The following is a 22,562-nucleotide window of genomic DNA, read 5'->3' on the forward strand; positions in this document are numbered from 1 at the left end:
CACGGAGCCTGGTAGAGGCTACATAAAATGTACTTGCTGTTGCCTTAGTGAAATGTGATTAGTTGGTATTGATTAGACCTTACGGAAATGTGATGGATGTAATTTGGTATCACGTTATTGATCACAGCACTCGTAGCAGGTGCATAAAAGCGTCTTGTAGTTTTGAAGCACCCTGACGTACACGAATTTACAAGTATGCATGCTGTCTACAGATGCACTCTCAACGTCTAGCTTGCGTCACTGCGGGGTTCGCTCCCTGTGTCACTGTGTTTTCTTATTTTCTCCGATTGTTTTTACAATCTAGATATTGCGTAATACGTTGAATAAAAAGTATGGCTTAGAAGACAACAGAATACACAAAAAGTAGGGAAATTAGTTCTTCATCTCATGAAATTCGTTTGAGTATCTTTCGAGCCCCGCAGTGTCGCAAGCTTGACGCAAGTGCAGTGAGAATTCACCTTTAGTCATCAAGTGATATCCACTTGAACAGTCGTTGAGCACTATGTATACGTTATTCGAGTAACCGGTGAAGGCTTCAAAACAACATTGGATTGCATGGCATTATTTGAATAAAGAGAAAGAAAATCAAAGCATGAAGTTAAAACTGTGAATTCACTTTGAGGACATCAGGGGCTATAGTTGTGGTACTGAAATGTGAGTGGGTGTTAAAAGTGTCCTGGAAACGCGTTGGGGGTGAATAATGTGGCTCACTTAACTGTGACGCACACTCAACTGTGACGCAGCTGAAAGTACAATTTTCTTGATTAAAAAAATCACGGGTCTTAGTGGCAAGTGTGCAGATGTTGACACGCTGGCAGCATCAAATCCTTAGGTGTTTTGGCACCTTTTGACAGATTAGCCGTGAGGCTCGGTGGGCGTCACTCCACCGTCATGGGGGCATGGCGAATATCGAACTCAGGACCTACTGATTCTGATTCCAACGCTCTAGCAATTGCGATTCACAGACATCGCTTGATCATGGTAGCGAATAGATAAAAGATTCTTACACTTTTTAAGCACCCTGTCTTCAGAATTTGTATCCAGACGGTCTCCATAATCAAGTAAAGCCCATTTTCAGCAATGTAGAGTTCAACACATGCAAAATTTTACCAATGACATCAATCGGGTAACCACTGAAGTCTTCAAGTGGCAAACAGATAAAGCTAAAGATTTCTTACACTTTTGAATCACCCTAGACTTCGGCATTTGTATTCTGACGGTTGCGATGATCAAGTAAGGCCCACTTTGAGCCATGTAGAGTCGAGCACTGGCAGAATTTTACGTATAACATCAATCGGGTAACCACTGAATTCTGCAAGAAGCAAATAGATAAAGTTAAATGATTCGTTCAATTTTGAAGACTTTGTATTCAGACGGTTGCGATGATCAAGTGAGACCTATTTTGAGCCATGTAGAGTTGAACACTGGCAGAATTTTACGTCTAACATAAATCTGGTAACCACTGAAGTCTGCAAGAAGAAAGTTCATTTCCTAGCTCTTATAGTTTAGAAAATACTTCGAAGAAGAAAGTTCAAATTGGACTCAATTTGTTGATATCAAGGACTAGCCAGTAGAACGATTGCAATTTTGCGTGGCAAAGTAAGGCCACAATTGCTGGATTTTATGGATGACATCCCAAAGCGAAAAGATTTTAGTCCATTTCCAATCGTTTGCAATCATACTATAAATCGTACAGAGCAGTTGCGAAATGACCAACTTTATGCCTTGGCTTAGATTAGGAAAGATTATCGTAAAACAGAGTCTAATAGAATACAGAGTCGTCTTTTTCTGGTTTTCCTATTAAAACTTCGTGAAACGTTGTGTATGATACTTTTATCCGCGCTAGCTGGTAACTTATATCCGTTGTGTTTTTTGAACAGGGTTTTGAGGGATAGCAAGTCGACGGACGGTGGTTTCAAATTGCAATATACAATGTTATTCTTGAAATATTGCAGTTTGAAACAATGTGCACCATATGTTAACTTGACGATATCCTTTAATACCCATTTTAAAGAAATAACGGATATAGGTTACCCCGCGGACAAAGGTGAACTAGCGTTACATGTTGAAATAAACCAACGGGTAAGAACTTGCAAATAAACTTTCATATAATTAGGCGTTGTTGTCTGATACCTATTTTTCACGACGTTTGTCCGCAAAGTAACTAAAGAACGTGTATTCCTTTCATATTTAATGAGTTTGTAGGTCTTTGAAAGACAATGACATTATTTGTATCATAGATATCTCTTGGAAGGGCTTTAAGTTGGTAGTTGTATCAGTACAGCTAAGCTGAAAATGTATGTTGAGCCCTAGGCAAAGTCTTATACGAATATCATAGAATAGAAATAATGTTCGGTATTCGGCAAGTAAGCGAATTGTTTTCACTATGCTACATTTTTGAAAAGTAGAGACCTTCTGCTTTGTAATGATGTATAACTTTATAGTGTTATTTGGAAGGAAAGCAACAAAAAAGTAGCATAGTGAAAACAGTACTTACATAAGCTTCCCAACATGTGTTGGGTGCAGCACTAAAAGGATTTAATGATAAGTTTTTATTGCAAGTTCTTGCCCGAGGGCTAATTGCAAGTGACAAAAATGACATACAAATAATCGTAAACAGTATAGTGAGCGACTACTCTAGTCTAATTAAAAACTAGTTAAAGATGCAACAATTTCAAACTAGTTAATTATCAAGTTTATTGCAAATTCTTGCCCGTGGGCTAATTGCAGGTAACATAGATTCAAACAGTGTAAAATACAATAACACAAGTGTCTACTCTGGTCTAAAACTAATAAAAGCTAACTCTAGATCCTGGGTTATTGGTTAATATACATTTCCTAATGAAGGCGAGTTTATATTGCAAACGTTTTGTCTTTGTTAAAATTCATAAGATCGCATCAGATCTGTTTTGGTGGTGCCTATTGAATTTCATCCATATGATTAAATCATCATAGCCTAGAGGAGGGCACAGGTGCTGTAACGGGGCCATAATTGCCACGCAGGGAGCGTGAGTCTTGTAATCAACTCATAGTATGCTCATTAATCACCCAGTGGGGAAAGGAAAGCAGGTCAGAGTCAAGTTTATCAGATAAGGGATGAAGTGTTCAAAGGGGTACTCAACCAAGCTATGAATCGTTTATCATTTAAATGCAATAACTGAATACCTCCCCCATGTAGACCCATACATCATGCGTAGGAATGGCACATATCCAACTACAGCCTTCTTTCCTATGGGATAATTGTTGCAGATATGGGTCAACTTGCTCAAAGCAATAGACGAACAAAGTTGCTAAGGTTGTAAGGTTTGATTCACTCGTACTAGTATGGGACCTCTACTATTTGTTGGGATACGAGTATTTAACATACTCGACCTATGGCCTGTTCAGGCACAGGACCTTAAGCTTAAAGGGGCATTCCACTCTTTAGGAAGTAATACATACATACTACGTCACATTATACGATAAAGTACCCAGTTGCTCCACGTGCCTCAAAAGCATTCATTCTTTTACTAAACTCCCCAAGTACCCTCTAATTGAATTAATCCTATGGCTGAATACAATACAAACCTTTTAGGTAAGGTTACAAAACTAATTATATAGATGTATTCATCAGTACAATCATTGTACAAACTTACCATATAGATTTTTTATTCACTCCTTTGTGTATTTTTTCCCTATAATACGTTTCTAGGACACCTGTCTTTGGGGTATTCTTTTCACTAATAACTGAATATAACAGACCAAAGAAACTTAAGCAAGCCTCAATCCATCTGCAGAGCGTTTGAAAGAAGAAGAAAAGAGATCTTTCCAATTTCCTATTCACTCCCTTGTGGATATTATTTCCTATAAGACGTTTCAAGAACAGTTGCCTTCAAGGTATTCTTTTCACTAATAACTGAACGTAGCAGATCAGAGACACTTAATCAAGCCTCATTCCATCTTCAAAGTGTTTGAAACAAGAAGAAAAGAGATCTTTAAAAAAAAATTCGTTATTCACTCCTTTATGTATTTTATTCCTTATAAGACGTTTCAAGGACAGCTATCTTCATGGTAATTTTTTCATTAATAACTGAGACGTAACAAATCAAAGACACTTCGGTAAGCCCAAATGAACTGCAGGGCATCTGAAACTAGAAGAAAAGAGCTCTTTACGTTTGCTATTCACTTCTTTATGGATTGTATTCCCTATAAACGTTTCAAGAACAGTTGCCTTCAGGGTATTCTTTTCACTAATAAGTGAATGTAACAGATCAAAGAAGCTTAATCAAGCCTGAATCCACCTACAGAGCGTTTGAAGCAAGAAGAAAGGGGATCTTTAAAATTTGCTATTCACCCCTTTGTTGGGTTTATTCCCTATACGACGTTTCAAGAAAAGTTTCTTTCCGGGTATCATTTCCAGAAATAGCTGAGAAGCGACCTGTCAAAAAAACCTAGTCCAGCCTGAATCCATCTGAAAGAAGAAGAAATGAGATCTTTAAAATTTACTGTGCACTCTCTCATTTATTGACGTTTCAATAACGGTTGACTTCAGTGTATTCTTTCCGCTGATAACTGAGAAGTCAAAGAATTGATAACCTTCGTTAAGTCTGAATTCATCTGTAAAGGGTTTGAAACAAGAAGAAAAGAGCTTTCATATTTGCTTTGCAATCTCTTGTGGATTTTACATATTACCATTAGGACATTTCAAGAACGTTTGCTTACTGGGTATTCTTTCCACAAATAACTGAGAAGTAACTTGTCAAATAAACTTAGTCAGGTCTGAATCCATAGGCCGCACCATCTGAAGATCGTTTGAAACAAGAAGAAAATAGATCTTTGAAATTTTCTATGCTAATGCCATTTCAAGAATGGTTGCTTTCGGGGTGTTATTACCACTAAAGCAATAACTGAGAAGTAACAGATCAAAGAAACTTAGTCAAGCCTGATCCATTTGCAGAGCGCTGGACCAATAGGGAAAGATCTTTCAAATTTTGTGTGCAATCTCTTGTGGATTGTGTATTGCCGATTAGCAGTTTCAAGAACCGCTGCTCTAAGTTCTAATGGTATTCCTTTTTCACTTTCCACCAAGACTGAGAAGTAAAAAGTCAAACAAACACTTCGTCAAGCCCTGAATCCATTTGCAGAGCGTTGGAACATAAAGAAAATTGGTCTTAAAATGTACTGTTCACTCCCTTGTGGATTTTACACATTTCCTACAAGACGTTTCAAGGACAGTTAATTTTAGGGTACAAGTATTCCTTCTACTAATAGCGATGACTGAATATTAGGTCAAAGAAACGTACTCAAGCTTGAATATATCTATAGTCCATTTCCTGTCTTCAATAAGCCTTACAAGATGCTAAAGCGAGGTTTTGACGTCACTGAAGTGGACTTGAGTCTCTTGAGGATGTGTTGTGAAGATCAAACCGAACCGCGCTTGCTTAGAAACTGTTGAGTGTTTCCTGGAAAAGCGACTTATCAAAAAGCCTTTTAAAGCAGTGTCGTCAATAAGAAGATCCGGAAGCTCCTGATAAGCACAAGAATCTAAATCAAAAACCTTTGGATGGCAAAGTTTTGTTTTCAATTCACAACTTTTCAAGAGTTAAAGGATCCGTGGTGTGTTATCTTCTTCAGGGCAGGAATGACTGATTCACCGCAGCTAGGTGACAAGATATCATTGCCAACAAAAAAGATAATGCAGTCAGAAACGTTAAGTACCGTCACATACGCAGCTGTTTGTAAGTAAAAAAATTAAAGAGAAATAAATGTCGATACTGTAGATGAAGTACTGTCTGAAACTATCACATAGACATTGTTTAGTGATGATAAACATATGAGTTGAATAAATAAGAATAAAATCTCCCATTTTCATCTGTTACTATTGGTATAGCCGTGACACCTTCAGAGCACCACAGAAGATCTTGAAGCCATTTTTCTCCACCCTCCTCAGTTTTTTGGTAAATGTTGCAATAAGTGTCATGCCCTTCCATCCTTGTATTACACCCCCATTTGTTCCGATGCTTAAGCCTCTTTCTTTTTCGCTAATGTCAGTGTTCTGTGTCCAAATATGTCACCACAGGTCGTCATGCGGAAATTGTGGCACACAAAGTTGTCAGTCCTAGCAATTGTTAAGGGGAGGGAGTTCTCTTCCGGAGCTGCGCAGAAAGTGCCCGGTGCCTACCCTTAGCCTCTTCATTGATAATAATTTTTTTCCATGGGCAAATTTGATCACAAAGATCGAGATTTCTGCAAGAGGGACTGAAGTATGCATATTTTTAAAATCTTGCCAAAAATTGTGGCCTTTGGCATGCTTTGACCTGTGGGTGACCTTCATATTCAATTGGGAGACATGGACTGATCCATTAGGAGAGGGGATGAAATCCTGACATCATGACAATCATCTGGCTGTAGCTCGTTAAAATGCCGGAGTTGAACTCGGGCTTTTTCAACCAAAACAAACCTGACAAATCCAGCTTTGCAGTGGGGGTAAAAACTTGAGGTTTGAAATGTAGGTAAATGTGTTTTTAAGTGATTGTTTGGCATGGCTTAACCATGTAGGGAATGGGCAATTCGGTTTAGCAGCCCCTCCCATGAAGGGTTTCCAGAAAATGACTCAGACACACATACACACACACGCACAAACACACACAAACACACAAAGACACACACATACACACACACACACACACACACACACACACACACACACACACACACACACACACACACGTTTCATTGTTGGCTTCTACCTACATACCTAAACATATAAAGTGAGATCACGCGTAGCGTAATCGACATTTCCTCGGCCTCCAGCCAAGGAATAATCCCCGAAACCCTCCATGTCACCGATCTTGTGCCATTGGGAAAAGGCACTTTACACGACTTTCCTCACTGCACTCAGGTGACAAATGAGTACCTAAAAAACCCCAAGCTCCCGGGTATTCTTTCTACGGTTGATAAAGGAAGTAAAGTGCATAAGTAATCTGATCACGTTAGATACTGCAACTGACATCCGTACGCATCAACTTTTGTCTGTTAAAAAAAAAGATGTTTGCGATTACACAGTTTGATAATCGCACAGAAGATGCAAAACGGAGAAATCAAATTTATGTTGCAAGTTCTAAACATTATCGGAAAACGCCTTCTAATGTCCAAACGCAAAGAAGACCATATGAAAGAAGAGAAGAGTCTATTGTTCGGTATAACATGCTCTATGTACAGAAAAAAATGTATTTAGTCATTCGATCGATCAACCTTCCAGACTGCATAGATTTCATTATGAAGGCAAATTGGCAAACTTTATTTTCTCATGGTCGTGTCAGCTTTCAGTTTTTTGCCTTCCTAGAGAATGTCATACAATCGAATCGACATGGTCTAATCGGGGATAATTGGCGATTAACAAGCAAAGCTCGGTGTTATACTTAAGGCGAATTTAAAGCATTAGGAGCCCTTAACAGCCGTAAGTGTCAATATGTGCACTGGGAATTGTAGCTTGAGTGTAGTCGGTTCTGAAAACCGTTGCACAAGAGTATACAAACAATTATAGACAAATCACAGCTCTTAGCTCTTTTTAACGTGCAAATTAAGAAGCATATATTACCAAACGCAGATTTAGCAAATGCAACTGCCAGAGCCTAGAATAACGTCCTATCCACTCATTTCACCTGAGTTTACCTGAGTTAAAAGTAAACAAATTTTGCCCTTCCCATGGGCAACAATGTCGGTGCCTGTTTAGGGATTCGAACCCTGGACCTCTGGGTTCTCGGCCAAACAAACATCAATTTTGTTAGGTGACGCCAAACGTGCCTTCTATTTACATGAGGCGGCATTGTGGCTGTGTAGAAAGTGACTACAAAATGAAGGTTCTTGGTTATTACTCTGTGACCGGGGGGTAACCTCCGTTGACAGAGTATTGTAGTTGCTCTATATCTTGCGTGCTCGCACCTATATCTCTATGTTTTATTTCCCAGTCGGTGTGGTGGGCAACTTGCTGGTGGGTGTGGTGGTGCTGAAAGTTCGGCGCATGCGCAGTCCCACCAACTACCTCCTGCTGAACCTGAGCGTGGCTGATCTGCTGGTTCTGCTGGTCTGCGTGCCCGCCGCCATCTTGGAAACTTGGGTCGTCTCACCTTGGCTCCTTGGGGAGTTCATGTGTAAGTAGACAACATTCTTTCATTTAAAGTGCAGACCAAGTGTGTGGAGAAGGTAGCGTGGATATTCGTTTATAGTGACCCCCAGTACTGTATTCTTGTATAGCTACACGAAATCTCGAATGGCAATAAACAGCGCTTGAGACGTTCAGTGTACCCCATTTTAAAATGGACTGATCGCTGATGTGCATGATTTCTTCGCAAGGAATAATGGGAAGCATCTTCACGTACATGAATGAAAAAAAATGAAAAGAAATGTTTTTGCCTGTATCTCGTTCTTTTCTTTGGAGGGGGGCACCATAAGACCTGTTTTATTTACGTATATGTTCCATTATTTACAGTATTGCTCATTCAGATCATGCAAATTAAAAAAGATGCCTACATTCACGGGACTTTGCCAAGAAAGGCAAGTCGTCCAATAATTGTTTCTTGGGAATTGGGACAGAAAAAAGTCCTTAAAGGTTTTAAGAAAATCAGCTTGCCCAAATGAAGAAAGACATTCTACATTTGTATTCAATATGGTCTTCAAAGTGCCACATCAAAAGTCTAATCTCTTTCGAATTTGCAACTGTGACAACTGACAGCAATAATGAAGTGCGTTCCACTCGTTACATGATTTTTTATCTAGATATTTGGGAATGAAGAATTTTACGGACGCTTTTAATACCTGATAGACTGTATCTTACCCAATGAAGACATGCATTCCACACTTCGTCTACCATCATATATTGTCATAAAACTCGCTTTATCTGTGAAGAATTTTGTTTAATAAAATCGGGAATCAATCAATAGGAAAAGGTAACAACAAACTCTAACCGCCTCTCTAGCATTGTCTCGTGGGGTCAAACCAACGATTTCAAAGTTTCAACCATGGCATGTGACTGCAATGATGAAGTATGGGCTTTCCTCCCGTTAAGTGTTCCACTTGTTGGATCATTTGATCTAGACATTTTAATGAGTTTCAGTCATGGCGAATGACCGCAATGATGAAGTATGGGCTTTCCTCCCGTTAAGTGTTCCACTTGTTAGATACTTTGATCAAGATATTTGCGAATGAAAAATGGTAGGATGCAGCACAATGCAGGAAAAGTTAGCCATGATATATGGACGTACTAACATGTAATTGTAGTAAACAAATTTTCCAGGTCTTATCGGTAGATTCCCGGAGATTGCTTGCAGGTGTAGTAATCAATCACTACCCCCCCCCCCTCCACTTCCGTCCCTATTCAATTGATCGTAGTCGCTTTTTGTGTTTAAAAGTTGGTCAGCAACACCGGACTGTTGAGAGTATAAAGATTGGCGATGAAGGTCAGGAAGTACAAATTCTACCATCGATCGTGATACGCTGGATGAATAAAGATTGCCACTGGTTTCTCGACGACGTGCATTGAAACAGTATGCCGTTTTAGATACTCGTATAACATACTGTATGTTCCTGAAATATCATCCGTATTCTGTCTAGCATAATCATAGCCTAATATTTCTAGGATACAGATTGGTATTTAAGGGGTAATGACCCTCCCGAGGTATATATGGTGCCAAAACGCATGGCCATAAATGACTACAAAGTAAATCACCGAGTGAGCGAGTGACGCCTTTTATGGCTTTACAGCGTTTTATGATTATAACTAATATGAAACGGTGGTATCTGATTGGTCCGAGCCTTCTTTGTTACTATGGTAATTCTACAGAACGTGCAGGAATCAGGTTTCATTCACAGCTCATAGTATTTCTGCTACAACGTAGTCGGCTACCCAGAGCGTGTAGTCATGCAAGGATACACTCTTTGATCAACGTCTAATATCATCAGCTATATTGAAGCCATGTATGAAAGGTAAATTCATATTGACGATTGAATATAACACACCTTGCACACAACCAAATGTTTTATTTAATCGACGTTTCGCAATTTGGTGTTCCCCATGGCTAGTTCACATTGCACTGCAGCATAGGTGTCGCTGCTTAAAGATGCGGTCCCAAACGTAAAGTATTTATAAAAGATATGCACTTACATCGAGATCTGATGCGATGTTTGCAGTGTGATTCCAAACGTAATGGAGTGTGTTAAATGAATTTCTGTTGTGAAGTAGCAATGGTAACAGTACAACGGTTATATACTGTTCACTGAATATCAACCCTTTTTTTCAATGTAACGTTCCTAGTAACTGCATGTAATTGTAATTTCCCTGTGACATTTCGCACTGAAAGCGAGAGACCATGTATAGGTCTAGAGTTTACTTACGATTTAGCATAGCATACAGTTGCATCTGGAAGGAAGCTGAAGTGGGGATCAACTTTGGCAGACTGACATTTCCAAAGTAAGCGACTTACATGGTAGTTTAAGGGAAGTCAAAGGAAGTACTTCGGGCGTGACAAACTCCTTGAAGTTTGGAATGTCAGGAAAGATAGGAACATCGGGGTGATTTCTCCCATCCCTCCCCCCTCTCTATCTCTCTCTTTCTCTCTAACTCCCTTTCTTTGCCTCTATCTCTCTCTCTCCCCGTCTGTCTCTCTCCCCCTGTTTCTATCTCTCTCTCCTTGTGCGATAGGTAGCAACATTGTCAAGTGCTGAGTAGATAAGAATAAAATCTCCCCTTGTTATCTGTGACTATTTGTATACATTTGAGACCTTTGGAGCACCACAGAAGATCTGAAAGTCAGTTTTCTGTTGTTGTTTTTTTTCTAAATCTTTCACTAAGTGTCACGGTCCTTTGCACTTGTCTCAGCAAACCTGATGCTCCGTCCAATATATTTTGATAATTCGAATTCAGATAATTTCGAATTCAGACCCTGTGCTTGTGTGTTGAAGTGTGGCGCAACTGCGTCAGTGGTAGGCCTATAGGCCAGAGGTCTTGGAAATATATTGATAAGCCACAGATCTGGTTCGCCTGGGACATGCCCTTTACACGACTTTCCTCATTTTTCTCAGGTGGAGTCGTCCTTAGAAAGTTAAATAGGGGGCCGTTTTTGCGAAAAGCAACATCTCAAGTACGTGGAAGAATCCATTGAAACCAATAGTTTCTATGTGAGTGGGGGAAAATGTACGGTCCTAAGGCCACACCTGGGGCAATTGCTGTCGTATTGAGGTCACATGAGTTAAGGAGATATCTCACTGCATTTGGGGTACCGGTGCGGCACTGCGGTTTTCGAAAGACACCCAACGTATATAAAAGATAAAGAACGAGTTGTCTTACGTTTGTATATCTTGTTATCTTCTAAGTCATACTTTTACCGTTTTACGTAATACGCAATATCTAAATTGTAAAATAAAAAAAAAATCGGTCAAAATAACACAACAATGCCGAAGTGAACGAACCCCACAGTGCCGCACCGGTGCTCCAAGTGCAGTGAGATGCCACCTTTGGCACCGTATGGTAGCTGCTCCCGACCCTTGTGATAGAGCCCAGCCTATTGTAAACCCATCGCAATTAAGCCCTAACTGCATAGGGAGAGTAGTCCGCCTGCCAAATAATTCATTACGGGATCGTGTCAAGATAAAAAAAAAACTGACGTGACGCGGTCAGATTCAGACTCACGTTTTTAGACACACAACGTAGATGAAAAATCCCGCCCCCTTTACAAGAGGTGAACCGTTAAGCAACTGTAAGCAACTAGGTCATCGCTTACTCACGACCTTCACGTACACACTGGCAGTGCAATTACATACCTAGTGTCGTAGGCCAATGATTTTGTACAAAGAAGAACACACAACACGCCTTACGCAATCTTAGCTTGAAATCGCTTGCAACTGTCATCCCACTTAACTTGCATTCAAGTTTTAAGCTTGTTCTAAAACTTTTATCAATTGCAGCAGACCTGCGCGTATTTGGGGATACCTTGTGTCTCTTTGTCATGATAATCTTTCAATTACCAGAGGATTTTCAGACGCATATTGGATGTCTGGATGTGAAGAAAAGTGCTTAGCTTGGGAACGTTATACTTGAAGATCAGGTTCTAATGGTAATCGGTAACTTCTGGGCCACACAAAGAAATAAGGCCAAAGCAAGTACATTTTATGGATGACATCCTCTGAAGACTACGTTAAAGAGGTTCATCAGTCACGTATGAATACAGTTAATCCAAGTTTTCTTCAAGCAATGACTGTTTTTAATGACACACGAGTCAGGGGTAGGAGGAACCCCTTGCATCCTTGGTCGGAAGTCCTCCTAGGAGACGGAAACTCCAAACAACAAACCTCTGCCGCTACCAGCCCAAAGCTGCCTAGGCAGATCCGTGTAATGAGTTGTATCATTGGCAAATAAATAAATAAATAAATAAATAAATAAAGGTAAGGTACATACCTTCAAATGCTCGACGGCTATCAGTGCATCTTGTTCGCGGAGAGTGACCGAGAAGGGGCAGATGACCTACGCAAGCCTTACCTAGTCTTGTGTTCTCTCGCGAGATCAAGACTATGTCACTCTCCGTGAACAAGGTGGACTGATAGCCGTCAAAAATGTTTAGGTATGTACCTTAACTTTAAAAAATAGTCATTGCTTGAAGAAAATTTGAAGTAACTCTGCAGACTACAAATTCAATGTGAAAGGTCGAAAAAAAAAGATAGGTAATAAAAAACAGATCTTCAAAATACTTGTAGAGATCATAAACGTTGTGACAAGAATTGAAGAGACTTTTATTTCTGTATTCAACAATTGCACAAAGTCATGCTGGTAGGGTGATTGACTAGTATCACTTACCAAGTTGACAACTACAACCATGGCTATCGCGTTGGTGCCACATTTACTATCAAACTAGTTTCCTTCTACGTGTACCTCACTAGTGTCACTTCTACAAGTACAATAAAGGTTACCACACGATGTGTTTTCTCCTTTTGGTAATCTCCAAGCAGATTCTAAGGTAGCATAAGATAATATCAAAAGCTGGCAGAGAAGTGAAGCCGGCTTAGGGGCGTGTTTCGCTACAAGGCAAATGTACACCTTATGGCTGACTACACTCCTTGGCCAGTTTGGTACTATCTTATGCCATCGTAGGATCTGCTTGGAGATTACTCTGTTGGTACTTTCTCGTTATGTTCATTATCTCCATTTTCCAACAGACAACAATTTATGACCGGTGTGACAGCGTTCTCGCCCCCCCGTGATCTCGCCCCCCCGGGGGCGAAATCACTAGCGATCTCGCCCCCCCGGGGCGAAATCACTAGCGATCTCGCCCTCCCCGGCTAGTGATCTCGCCCCCCTACCTCGCCCCCCTTTAGCGATTTCGCCCCCCCCCAAAAAAAGGGTTTACATGACATTTTAGAAGTTAATTTTATAAATCACACAATGCAGTTTCAGAATGATATAAGTACACGAGTTTGATACATAACTCCATCCATAGTATCAATATTAACGTAAGTACATGGTAATAAGATAGTTGAACTTGTTTCAGACAAGGAGGGTTGGGTCCCTTGTATTCCCTTTATTGCATGTACCAGAGTCTCGACATGAGATATACACAATGTATTTAATTGTATTCACCTGTCCTCAAGCAACCTATATATCTCCAATATGAAGTCTCTATTATGAATTGACCACAAAAGAACTATGTCATGTCTTTATTGATTAACCTGTAACTATTGTATGGCAAAGCCGGTGGAAGACGAAATACATTTTATTTCTAACTGCCTCTCTAACGATCAGGAAAGAAATGAGTTATTTGAAGAGGCATGCAAATTCCACAAAAATTTCCAAACGCTTACCGACGAAAACAAAACTATAACGCTGTTAACGTCACATAACCCACGCATCATAGAAAAAGTGGGACACTTCGTCTTCCACTGCTTCCAGAAAAGAAGTCAAACCCTAAATACGTAGATTGTAGCTCTCAGCAGTCCATACCATTGATAGAATAGTCACTCGTTTACACTTGTCACCATTGTTATCTATACCAAAGTATTTCATTTTATACATGTTTATTATATTTTCTGTATGTTTCATGTTGCAATTAGCCCTCGGGCAAGAACTTGCAAATAAACTTCCTAACTATTGATTATGCAAATAAGGTATTCATTAGAATAATGCACATTTTGGTGTATGCACCTGGCCAAGGGGTATCTTCACCTTCAATATGACTGTTTTTCTAGTATTTAGGAACTGGTGTTTTACCCGTGTTTCTTAAGACTGGTACTTGACCATTTTTTGTAGCATTTAGCAACAGGTATATGAACTTGTGCGTAGATAGTGTTTATAATGAGAAACTATTATTCACTTGTGTTTTTCTTAGTGCTTTGGAAATGTTTTCTGCACAAGAAAGAAAATACTGTGACAAATTGAAAACATATAGTTGACGTATTCCGTACCATAGACGGTGTTGATTTACACGTTCACAATAGCATTGTTTTCTATGCCACCTCTGCCATGTCAGGTGCAAAAAAAATTGTCTTTTCAATGTAGTGTTTGCACCGAACAAGGTATGACATCTTACGGTAATAAGGTGCCATATAGGTACCAGGTAACACACCAACTATGTTACTCCCAGGTGCAGTATAGTACCAGGTAGCGCACCTAATGTGTAGTAACCAGCTGTTCTTAAGACCCCTCCGAGGAATACTAGTAATGTTCTGGGGGGGGGGCGAAAACGCTAAAGGGGGGCGAAAACGCTAGTGATCTCGCCCCCCGGGGGGGGCGAGATCGCTGGGGGGGCGAGATCGCTGTCACACCGGGCTGATGTCATCCATAAAGATCATTTTCTCTGACCAAAGGTGCGTAACGCAAACTCTGCTGCACCGTTATGTGATATGAAGCCTTCATCAATATCCACCAAATTTCACATGATTGAAATCCAGTAACGTTGGGCGAGAGAGAACTTCAAAGAAAAGCAATTTATCTGCGACCTGAGGTGTACGTGAGGGTCAACTTTCCCTGCTGAAAGTCAGATACTATCTCTTTTCTGATTGAAATGCCAAGTAATTCCTTATTAAACATTTTGGCAGTGTCTTCGTGGAGTTTATGGCATGAAGAAGACGTTTCACGCCCAAAACTCTGATCTCAGCTGACCCAGGTTTTTCTTACCGCATATGCAGGTTAGTGCAGGTAAAATTGTAACTGTGCAGGTATTTTTGGTGTCTAGCTGCATCTAACCTGCACTGGTCCATGTACTGGTTTTTGTACATAAATGTCTTATGATATAGGTGTATATGAGACTTGAGACTTTATTAGAAAATCCATTAATGAAGGGCACGTCACTCATCTTCCTGGACTTCTGGATTGTCATCAGCTGCATTGACTGTTACCACCTATAAAGTATAAAAGAGAAAAATAGCAATGGTTACTGAACAATTAGTATGATCCATACTTCCTGAATTTAGAGTGGTGCAGGTAAAATTTGTCTGGTGCAGGTAATTTTCAATATTACCCGCACCAGTTCAGGTAAAGAGAAGAAAGTATGTCAAGCACGTATCTTCACTTCATCTTTAGGTGGGGTAAAGTTATCCACTAAGCTTCAAAAGGATGTGGACTAGAAAGTAATGACCACGTTGATTGGGTGCACATTTATAAAAGGCATTTATTCGATATAAGGTCATGTTGTTTTGGTTATATTGATGACATCCGTGCGCGCATCAATTTTCGACTTTCATATTATATATATAATCAAATGAAACATGTCCTAAATTCGCCGCAAAATTGGATTTGTGGACCTGAAGTTACTTATCACCGCTTGTGGTAGCAGGGTACAGTATCAATGACGTAGGGGTAAAAAAGTAGTGCGGCCGAAATCTGGAAGCGTCTGTAAACACTGTAACGTGAAAGACAATGGGGCATAAACTTACCTATATATGGTAGTACAATAAGTCAACTTTCAGATCATATGTAATTATACATTAATCATAATGTTTGCCCATTCACTGATCAATGCGCGTGATCTTTGCAGCTGACTACCTCGGTGAGTCGGTTGCAGTTCCGGATGGACCCGCATGACCCCATTTCAAAGATTGCGTAAAATTTTAAATAGACCATAACTTTTTTTTGGATTTCGGTCATTTTTTAGTTTATATCATCGACTTAAACATACTAGTTTGTACTGCTTCGAAAGTGCACACTGCTATAATCTTATCCGCGTTGATGTCAGTCACCTTGTGATCCTTTAACTATAGCAATCCCCTTAGAGCGAAAACTACCTTGTATTTTCAAGAAGCCCGATTATTCAAGCAGCTTGTCTGCGCACGTAATGAATTCGAGTTACAGTGATGGGAAAGTAATGATGACAACTCCAAGTGAAAAAACGAGATTGTCCACAGACCGGCAGCGTAGTCTAATAATAGTTTGAAAGAAACGCCATTGCTATTGACAGGAACATAAATCCTGTCAATAGTTATTGACAGGATGCTCAGGGATTAGTTGCAATCAGCCAGCCGCTATGTGATGAACTGGTCTAATGGTAATATGTTCACCTCATGAGTGGTAGCTATACCTCTTACATATACATTTCTCAAGGCTAATGCTTCTAAGATGCAACTGCATTTCACAATGAATCGTTTAGAATTTAAGAGAATTTTGCACCATCTCCATCATAACTATCCAATAGAGCTTTGCTGCTTTCATCTTTGGCGATCAGGCAGTCATATATTTCAATCTTATTTATATTTTTGACATTCGAAAATAAAATCCCATCTGCGCAATTCAGCAGCGTAACGGTTCCGCTCCCTTTCGGGAATTATAAATCAGATAAAAGCCCATGGTGTTCTCCAGAGACTTCATTCAATACGTACGTATTTCGTGTAGTTTACTCCTTTTCAAGTAGGTTTCTATGCAGCTATACAGTGAGTGGCTTAAAGTTTGAAGCCAAGAGTCTACTCTCTAAATGGTGCATCAATTACCTACTGATGCGGAAGCTAAGTGAAAAAAAGCTTTCGGTGGGTCTTACAATTTGAGGTCGCTTTAGACCAAGCCATACCAGAGACTTTACAATGGCCCATACTACTTTCTCTGCTTGGCACTCAGACATTTGCAAATGTCAGTTGAACACACAACTACCTGTGAGCTTGCCTCCTATGATTGCACAAAGTTGTGAGGCCCAAAGGCATTTGAGGGTATGTACCATCTTATACGGTAATGAATTGATACTAAGTACAACGTACAGCTTACTCACTCTCCACTGACTATGAAGTATTGGTCGGGATTTACACTGAAATTACAGAAAACCGGTATTGCTCCGCTGTGTTTGAAACTTAAAGGTAATACGTGGTAGTAAAGATGGTTTCAGACCGGTATTCGAATAGACTTGGCCCTGTATTTGGGTATTTAAGGATTCTCCCAGGTTAAAGTGGTTCGAAACCTAGAGCCCTATTCCCTTACCTTGGGCAATTAATGTCGCAAGCTGAGTTTAGCACCTAATGATAGCCGTTTCAGATTTAGCCCCTCCTATTGTAATCTCCTCGCAATTCAGTCCCAGACAGCAAAGAGATAGTAGTGGGCCCACCCATAATTGCGAGTGCACAGAATGAAACAAAGTTGAAAGCTGACGCGACACTGTCTAACGAATTTAGAGTGTCACGTTTTCGGCCTGACAACGTAAATGAAAAAGTATCGGTCTAAGCCAGAGGTGGTCCGAAAAGGCATCAGGTCATTGCTTGCACATATACATTCACGTTCACACTGCATGGGAGTGAAATTACAAGCTCAGAGCATTGTGTATATGTATGGCTAGCGTCAAAGGCCAATAATTTTCTACAAAGATGAACGTTCATTACGCCTTACGCAATCTTAGTTTGAAATCACTTGCAACTATTCCTCTTGCATTTAAAGTTACAAGCCTGTTCCAAAACTTTTATGGATTGCAGTAGAGTGGCTAGGCGTCAAGGGGAAAGTAGTATAGCGGCTCTTTTTCATGTTAAATCTTTCAATTTTCCGAGGGTTTTCATCTGCTTCTAAGATCGAACTGTATTTCCCCAAAAATCCTTACGAATTCAAAATGATCTTGCACCATCTTCATCTCTATTCAAGAGAGTTTCGCTGCTTTCATCTTTTCCGATCAGGAAATCACGTTTGATCCTTTTACAAATACTTGACATTCGAAAGAAAATTCCGTCTACGCAATTCTGCAACGGATATTAAGATTTTTGCGCCATTTCAGAGGTTACGAAACAGACAAAGCCGTTCTTCAAAGAGTTCATTTAATACACATTTTGTGTAGTTTACTCCTTTTAAGTGGTTTTCTATGTACGTTTTACAGCTCCTAGTAGTTGATCGCATAGCAACACAGCGTTCGCCATTCAAGCGGCTTAAAGTTTGAAGCCAAGAACGTACCCTCTGAATGGTATATCAGCTGAGTAAGAAAAGTGTTCTGTAGATCTTGAGTTCGAGTCCATATGCATAGCCTGGGTACCATCCTATTTCTACCGGGGCTCCGTACACTCACTTCCCTAAAATTTTTTAGGGGTAGCGAGTGTAAGGAGCCCCGGTAGAATACGGATAATACTCAGGCTACATATGCAAGCCATACAAGAGACTTAAAAAAAGGTACATACTGCTTTCTCTACTTAGCACTCAGTCTTTGGGAAATGTCAGTTGAACACACCGCTACCTGTGAACCAGCCCTCTATAATTGCACAAAGTTGTGAAATCGAGATGCATATAGACCTATGCACCATCTCATGAGGTAGAGGTAATGACTTGATGCTAAGTATAACTTACAGCTTACTCACCCCCCCCACTGACTATGAAGTATTGGTTGGTACTTCCAATTTAGACTGAAATTACAAAAAACTGGTATTGTTCCACTATGTTTGAAACTTGATACGAGATAGTAGAGATGGTTTCGGACCGGTATTTGTATAGATTTGGCCCTGGCCATGGTCATTATGTTGGTAGTATCGGGGAAACACCATCCGTCATTCTGTAATTCGTTACAATGAATAAAAGAAAGCCTTCAGTTCGAATGTTATTCGTGCACAACCACAAAACAATAGATTGCCAGCTCCCCAATGGCTCTTCTACTTTCAACTTTTTTTTTTGAAAGATGCAATAATACAAATAAGGGAACGAGGACGTAGTGACGGTGGACTCAAGTTGCATTCAACTTATTTTAGCGCCGTCACTTATACAAGGATTAATAATAATATATTATGCAGGACTATAGTAAATAGATAAATAATTAGATCTGTTATCTATTTATCTAGTATAGTCCTGCGTAGTATATCATTTTCAATCATTGATGGTGGTATGATAAGGGGGAATACAAACACAGTCACGTTTGGGACTGCATTCTTCTAGCCTCTCAATATAGCGACACCTGGCGGTTGGAAGTAAAGTAAGCCATCATTGCAATCGAAGCCTTTTGAAGTCGGCACCCACAGTAAGCTTTCACCTCTTGACACCATCGAAATATGCATGACTTCTTGAAGAACAATCCTATGCCTGTTCCTATCTTATATTCAGATCCGTCACGTCCCAACGTTTGGCTGTTTAATACTTGTCTTAAGGTCAAGCCACAAACCGAAACTTTCGAAATTCAAGGTGACTTCTAATACTATAATACTCTTCACCACCTTACTAACAGATAAGCATAATCCTCTAGGCGGATATGAAAATTTACTTAAGCCGTTTGTATCACAATCGTCACTGAATTTGTCTGATAAGAATCCGCCGACGAAATTAAAAGAAAATTATCTTTGTAATTAAGCGTGTGTATTTTTACATGTACATGACTGATCGTATCAGTAACATGAGAAGATATTCGTAATCTAAGGCCTCCAGTCTAAAATGATTTTTCAACAACGTGCATAGAAAATATTACCCGCAAAACAGTTGCTAATCTAAGGCTGTATTTGGTGATCACAAAAAGGTCGTCGAATATTTAAGTCGCCAGAGAGTCGTGGGCGTTGTTTCTTCGCCTAGAAATCTACGTTACCCCTATCACATGGGACAGTTTCAAGCTATTTTTATGATCATGTTTTGGGGCTTATGGTCGAAGAAACATAACAGGAGCGAAGTAGAGTAAAGTTTATAGTCCTTTCTACCACGTTTTGCAGTCAATCTTACAGGGGCAGTTAGCCTTGTAAGATTTTAGAACGCCAGTGGGAGTCGAATACTCGACCTTATTCCTTTGTATCAAATGGATCATTGATTCGTTTTGAGTATCGTCCATTCACAAGTTTTGACATACCGAATCAGGTCCAGGTTCAGGTCCAGACCTGGACCTGATCCTCTGAACCGTTACTAGGACCTGGGCCTGAATTTTCTGTACCAGTACCCACCCCTAGTCAGTGCTGAAGATCTTTACTATGCAGTTCAGGCGATCTCTAAACGTTGCGCCGTATTGAATGTTGCATTTAGGCGCCAAATTCACAATTGATTATAAGATGTCGGATAACTCTATTTGTTTGAGTTTTTCATGGATAAAACCTCACGTAGGCGACGATTGAAAGCTCATTTGTGTCGGTAGAATCCATAGTTGTAAATGTTATCTTTGTTCCAACACAAAAATAGAAGAATTCACCAACAAATTTGGTGATACCTTCTCTGAACCGTGACGATGTCAGGTTCCGCCTTAGCGCCACCTACGATTCATTGCTGACGTCATCCTCCGAATTCTGGAACTTCAGTGAATCAAGCGAACCGTACATCTGAAAAGGTCGACGTGCTTGACCGAAACTTTATAATAAGTTCTTCTCTTTTCTGTGTTGGAACACATTTTAAACTTTACAATCACGTAGGCGACGTTTGGCTACATCCTTCTTACATGAATCCTTCTGTACAAGTATTGGTAACCTGTTAGTGTAAAGTGCGCTGGCGATTCTGAGACTCTGCGAATTGCTGGTGATTATCAATTTCCACCGAATGTCCTTGACTATGAGACGTTGACTGACGTTGATATGATCTTCTGAGAAGTGGAAATATTTAAGATACAGCCATGCATTGGAAGATTTAGGATGGCAGCCAGTGCTTGAGCTAAGATGATTCCAGCCGTCTGTCACTATGACAACTTTGATACTGACTTTAAAGAGGGTTTTAGACAAATAGAACTAGCGTCTCTGCAATGTTATCTGATTTGCAGGAAATTGAAAGCAGGATAAGCATATTCTTCTAGGCAAAGCCTCACCATACATGTATACAATGGCGAGGATCTATACTACGTAATATTTGGAAAATACAAAAAGTAGATTTTCCTGCCATTTCTTTACATAGTAAGCTAAATCTACCCTTTAGCATTGAATACCAAGGCTCAGCGAGAGAAGTTGCAACATCGGTGCATGATTATATCCTATCCTTAAAATTGAATGTTTTCATAGAAGAAGATCTTCTCCTGTAGCCAGCCTAGGGTGTGATGAACTCATTACCCCACCCTCAGCTAGGGTGCCTACTGGAGGGCTGGATTGGATTGGAAGTTGTTGTTTACAGCCAGGAGGGTCTAACTCTGTTGGTCGCCCAGATAAATTACGTAGTATACCTTTAACCGGGCAGAGGTTTCCACTTTAGTGAATATGATCTCTGATCAGCTGCCAGTCAATCAGGGAATGTTTCTTAAAAGATAAATCCTATTCTGATTTTATGGCTACTGACCACGACCACAAATTGACCTCCTTCGGTCAATATCGACCATAGTTAAATCCTAATTGATATCAGCCCTACAGTTTTGACTATGACTAAGCAGTCTTTTGTGAGAACGACAGTCACTGATACATGGAGCATATCTGTAAGCAGTTCTGTTGTAAAGTTCTTTTCTCCGCGACCAAAAAAGTAGAAACCTCAGTCACTTTAGCAGAGCCTCCCTAATGCATTATTGTATAGGCCGCGGACTATGGTCTGGGTTGGAAAATGGATAACCACATCAAATACGTATAAAATGTATTTTTTGAAGAAGATTGCCTTCCTCACTTGACAGAAAAGCACACTTAAGTTTGTTATTCCGAAACATCCAACGGAGTTGAAGACTGCAGACCAAAAGTTTCTCTCATAAGATGAAAACTAAATTAGCATCGGTGACTTCGAATGGCCTATTATCTATGACAGGGATATGAGATCACTTTAGATGTAGTACCATAGCATTTAGGAAGTCGTAAGGGCAGTGCTTTACCACACCACCGTGTCTGAGACACGGTATTAAAAGGCGGAGCCCATCCCTCTTCTACCATTGCCCTTCACCTCCCAAACCAAAGTCAGGTACACAATTTCACACCTGGGTGGAGTGACGAAAGTTGTATAAAGTGCCTAGCCACTCAGACACTCTATGTATATATATACACATACAGGGACAAATCTCATCGTGACAATGACTGGTGGGGTTACACATCTGCATGCACCCCCCCCCCTTGAAGGCATTTTCGTAGAACCATCATGTCCACAAAGCCTTCACAATGATCATGACTAGTGAGGTACATACCAGCATAGACACCAGGAAAGCATTTCCTGGAACCAGCATGTCCACAAAGCCTTCATAATGATCATGACTAGTGAGGTACGCATCTGCATGGACACCAGAAAGTATTTCCTGGAA

General features: G+C 40.1%; 1 protein-coding gene across 1 annotated transcript in view; it reads left to right on the forward strand.

Annotated features, from left to right (window-relative positions):
• The window catches only part of LOC118412831 (growth hormone secretagogue receptor type 1-like), a 56,557-nt gene that overhangs the window by 12,375 nt on the left and 21,620 nt on the right, over nucleotides 1-22,562 (forward strand). The window contains exon 2 of the mRNA XM_035815871.1: nucleotides 7,950-8,132. Within this exon, the coding sequence (XP_035671764.1) occupies nucleotides 7,950-8,132 (183 nt within the window). The remainder of the gene's footprint in view (nucleotides 1-7,949; nucleotides 8,133-22,562) is intronic.

Source organism: Branchiostoma floridae, chromosome 4, assembly GCF_000003815.2.
Source record: "Branchiostoma floridae strain S238N-H82 chromosome 4, Bfl_VNyyK, whole genome shotgun sequence".
Taxonomy (NCBI): domain Eukaryota; kingdom Metazoa; phylum Chordata; class Leptocardii; order Amphioxiformes; family Branchiostomatidae; genus Branchiostoma; species Branchiostoma floridae.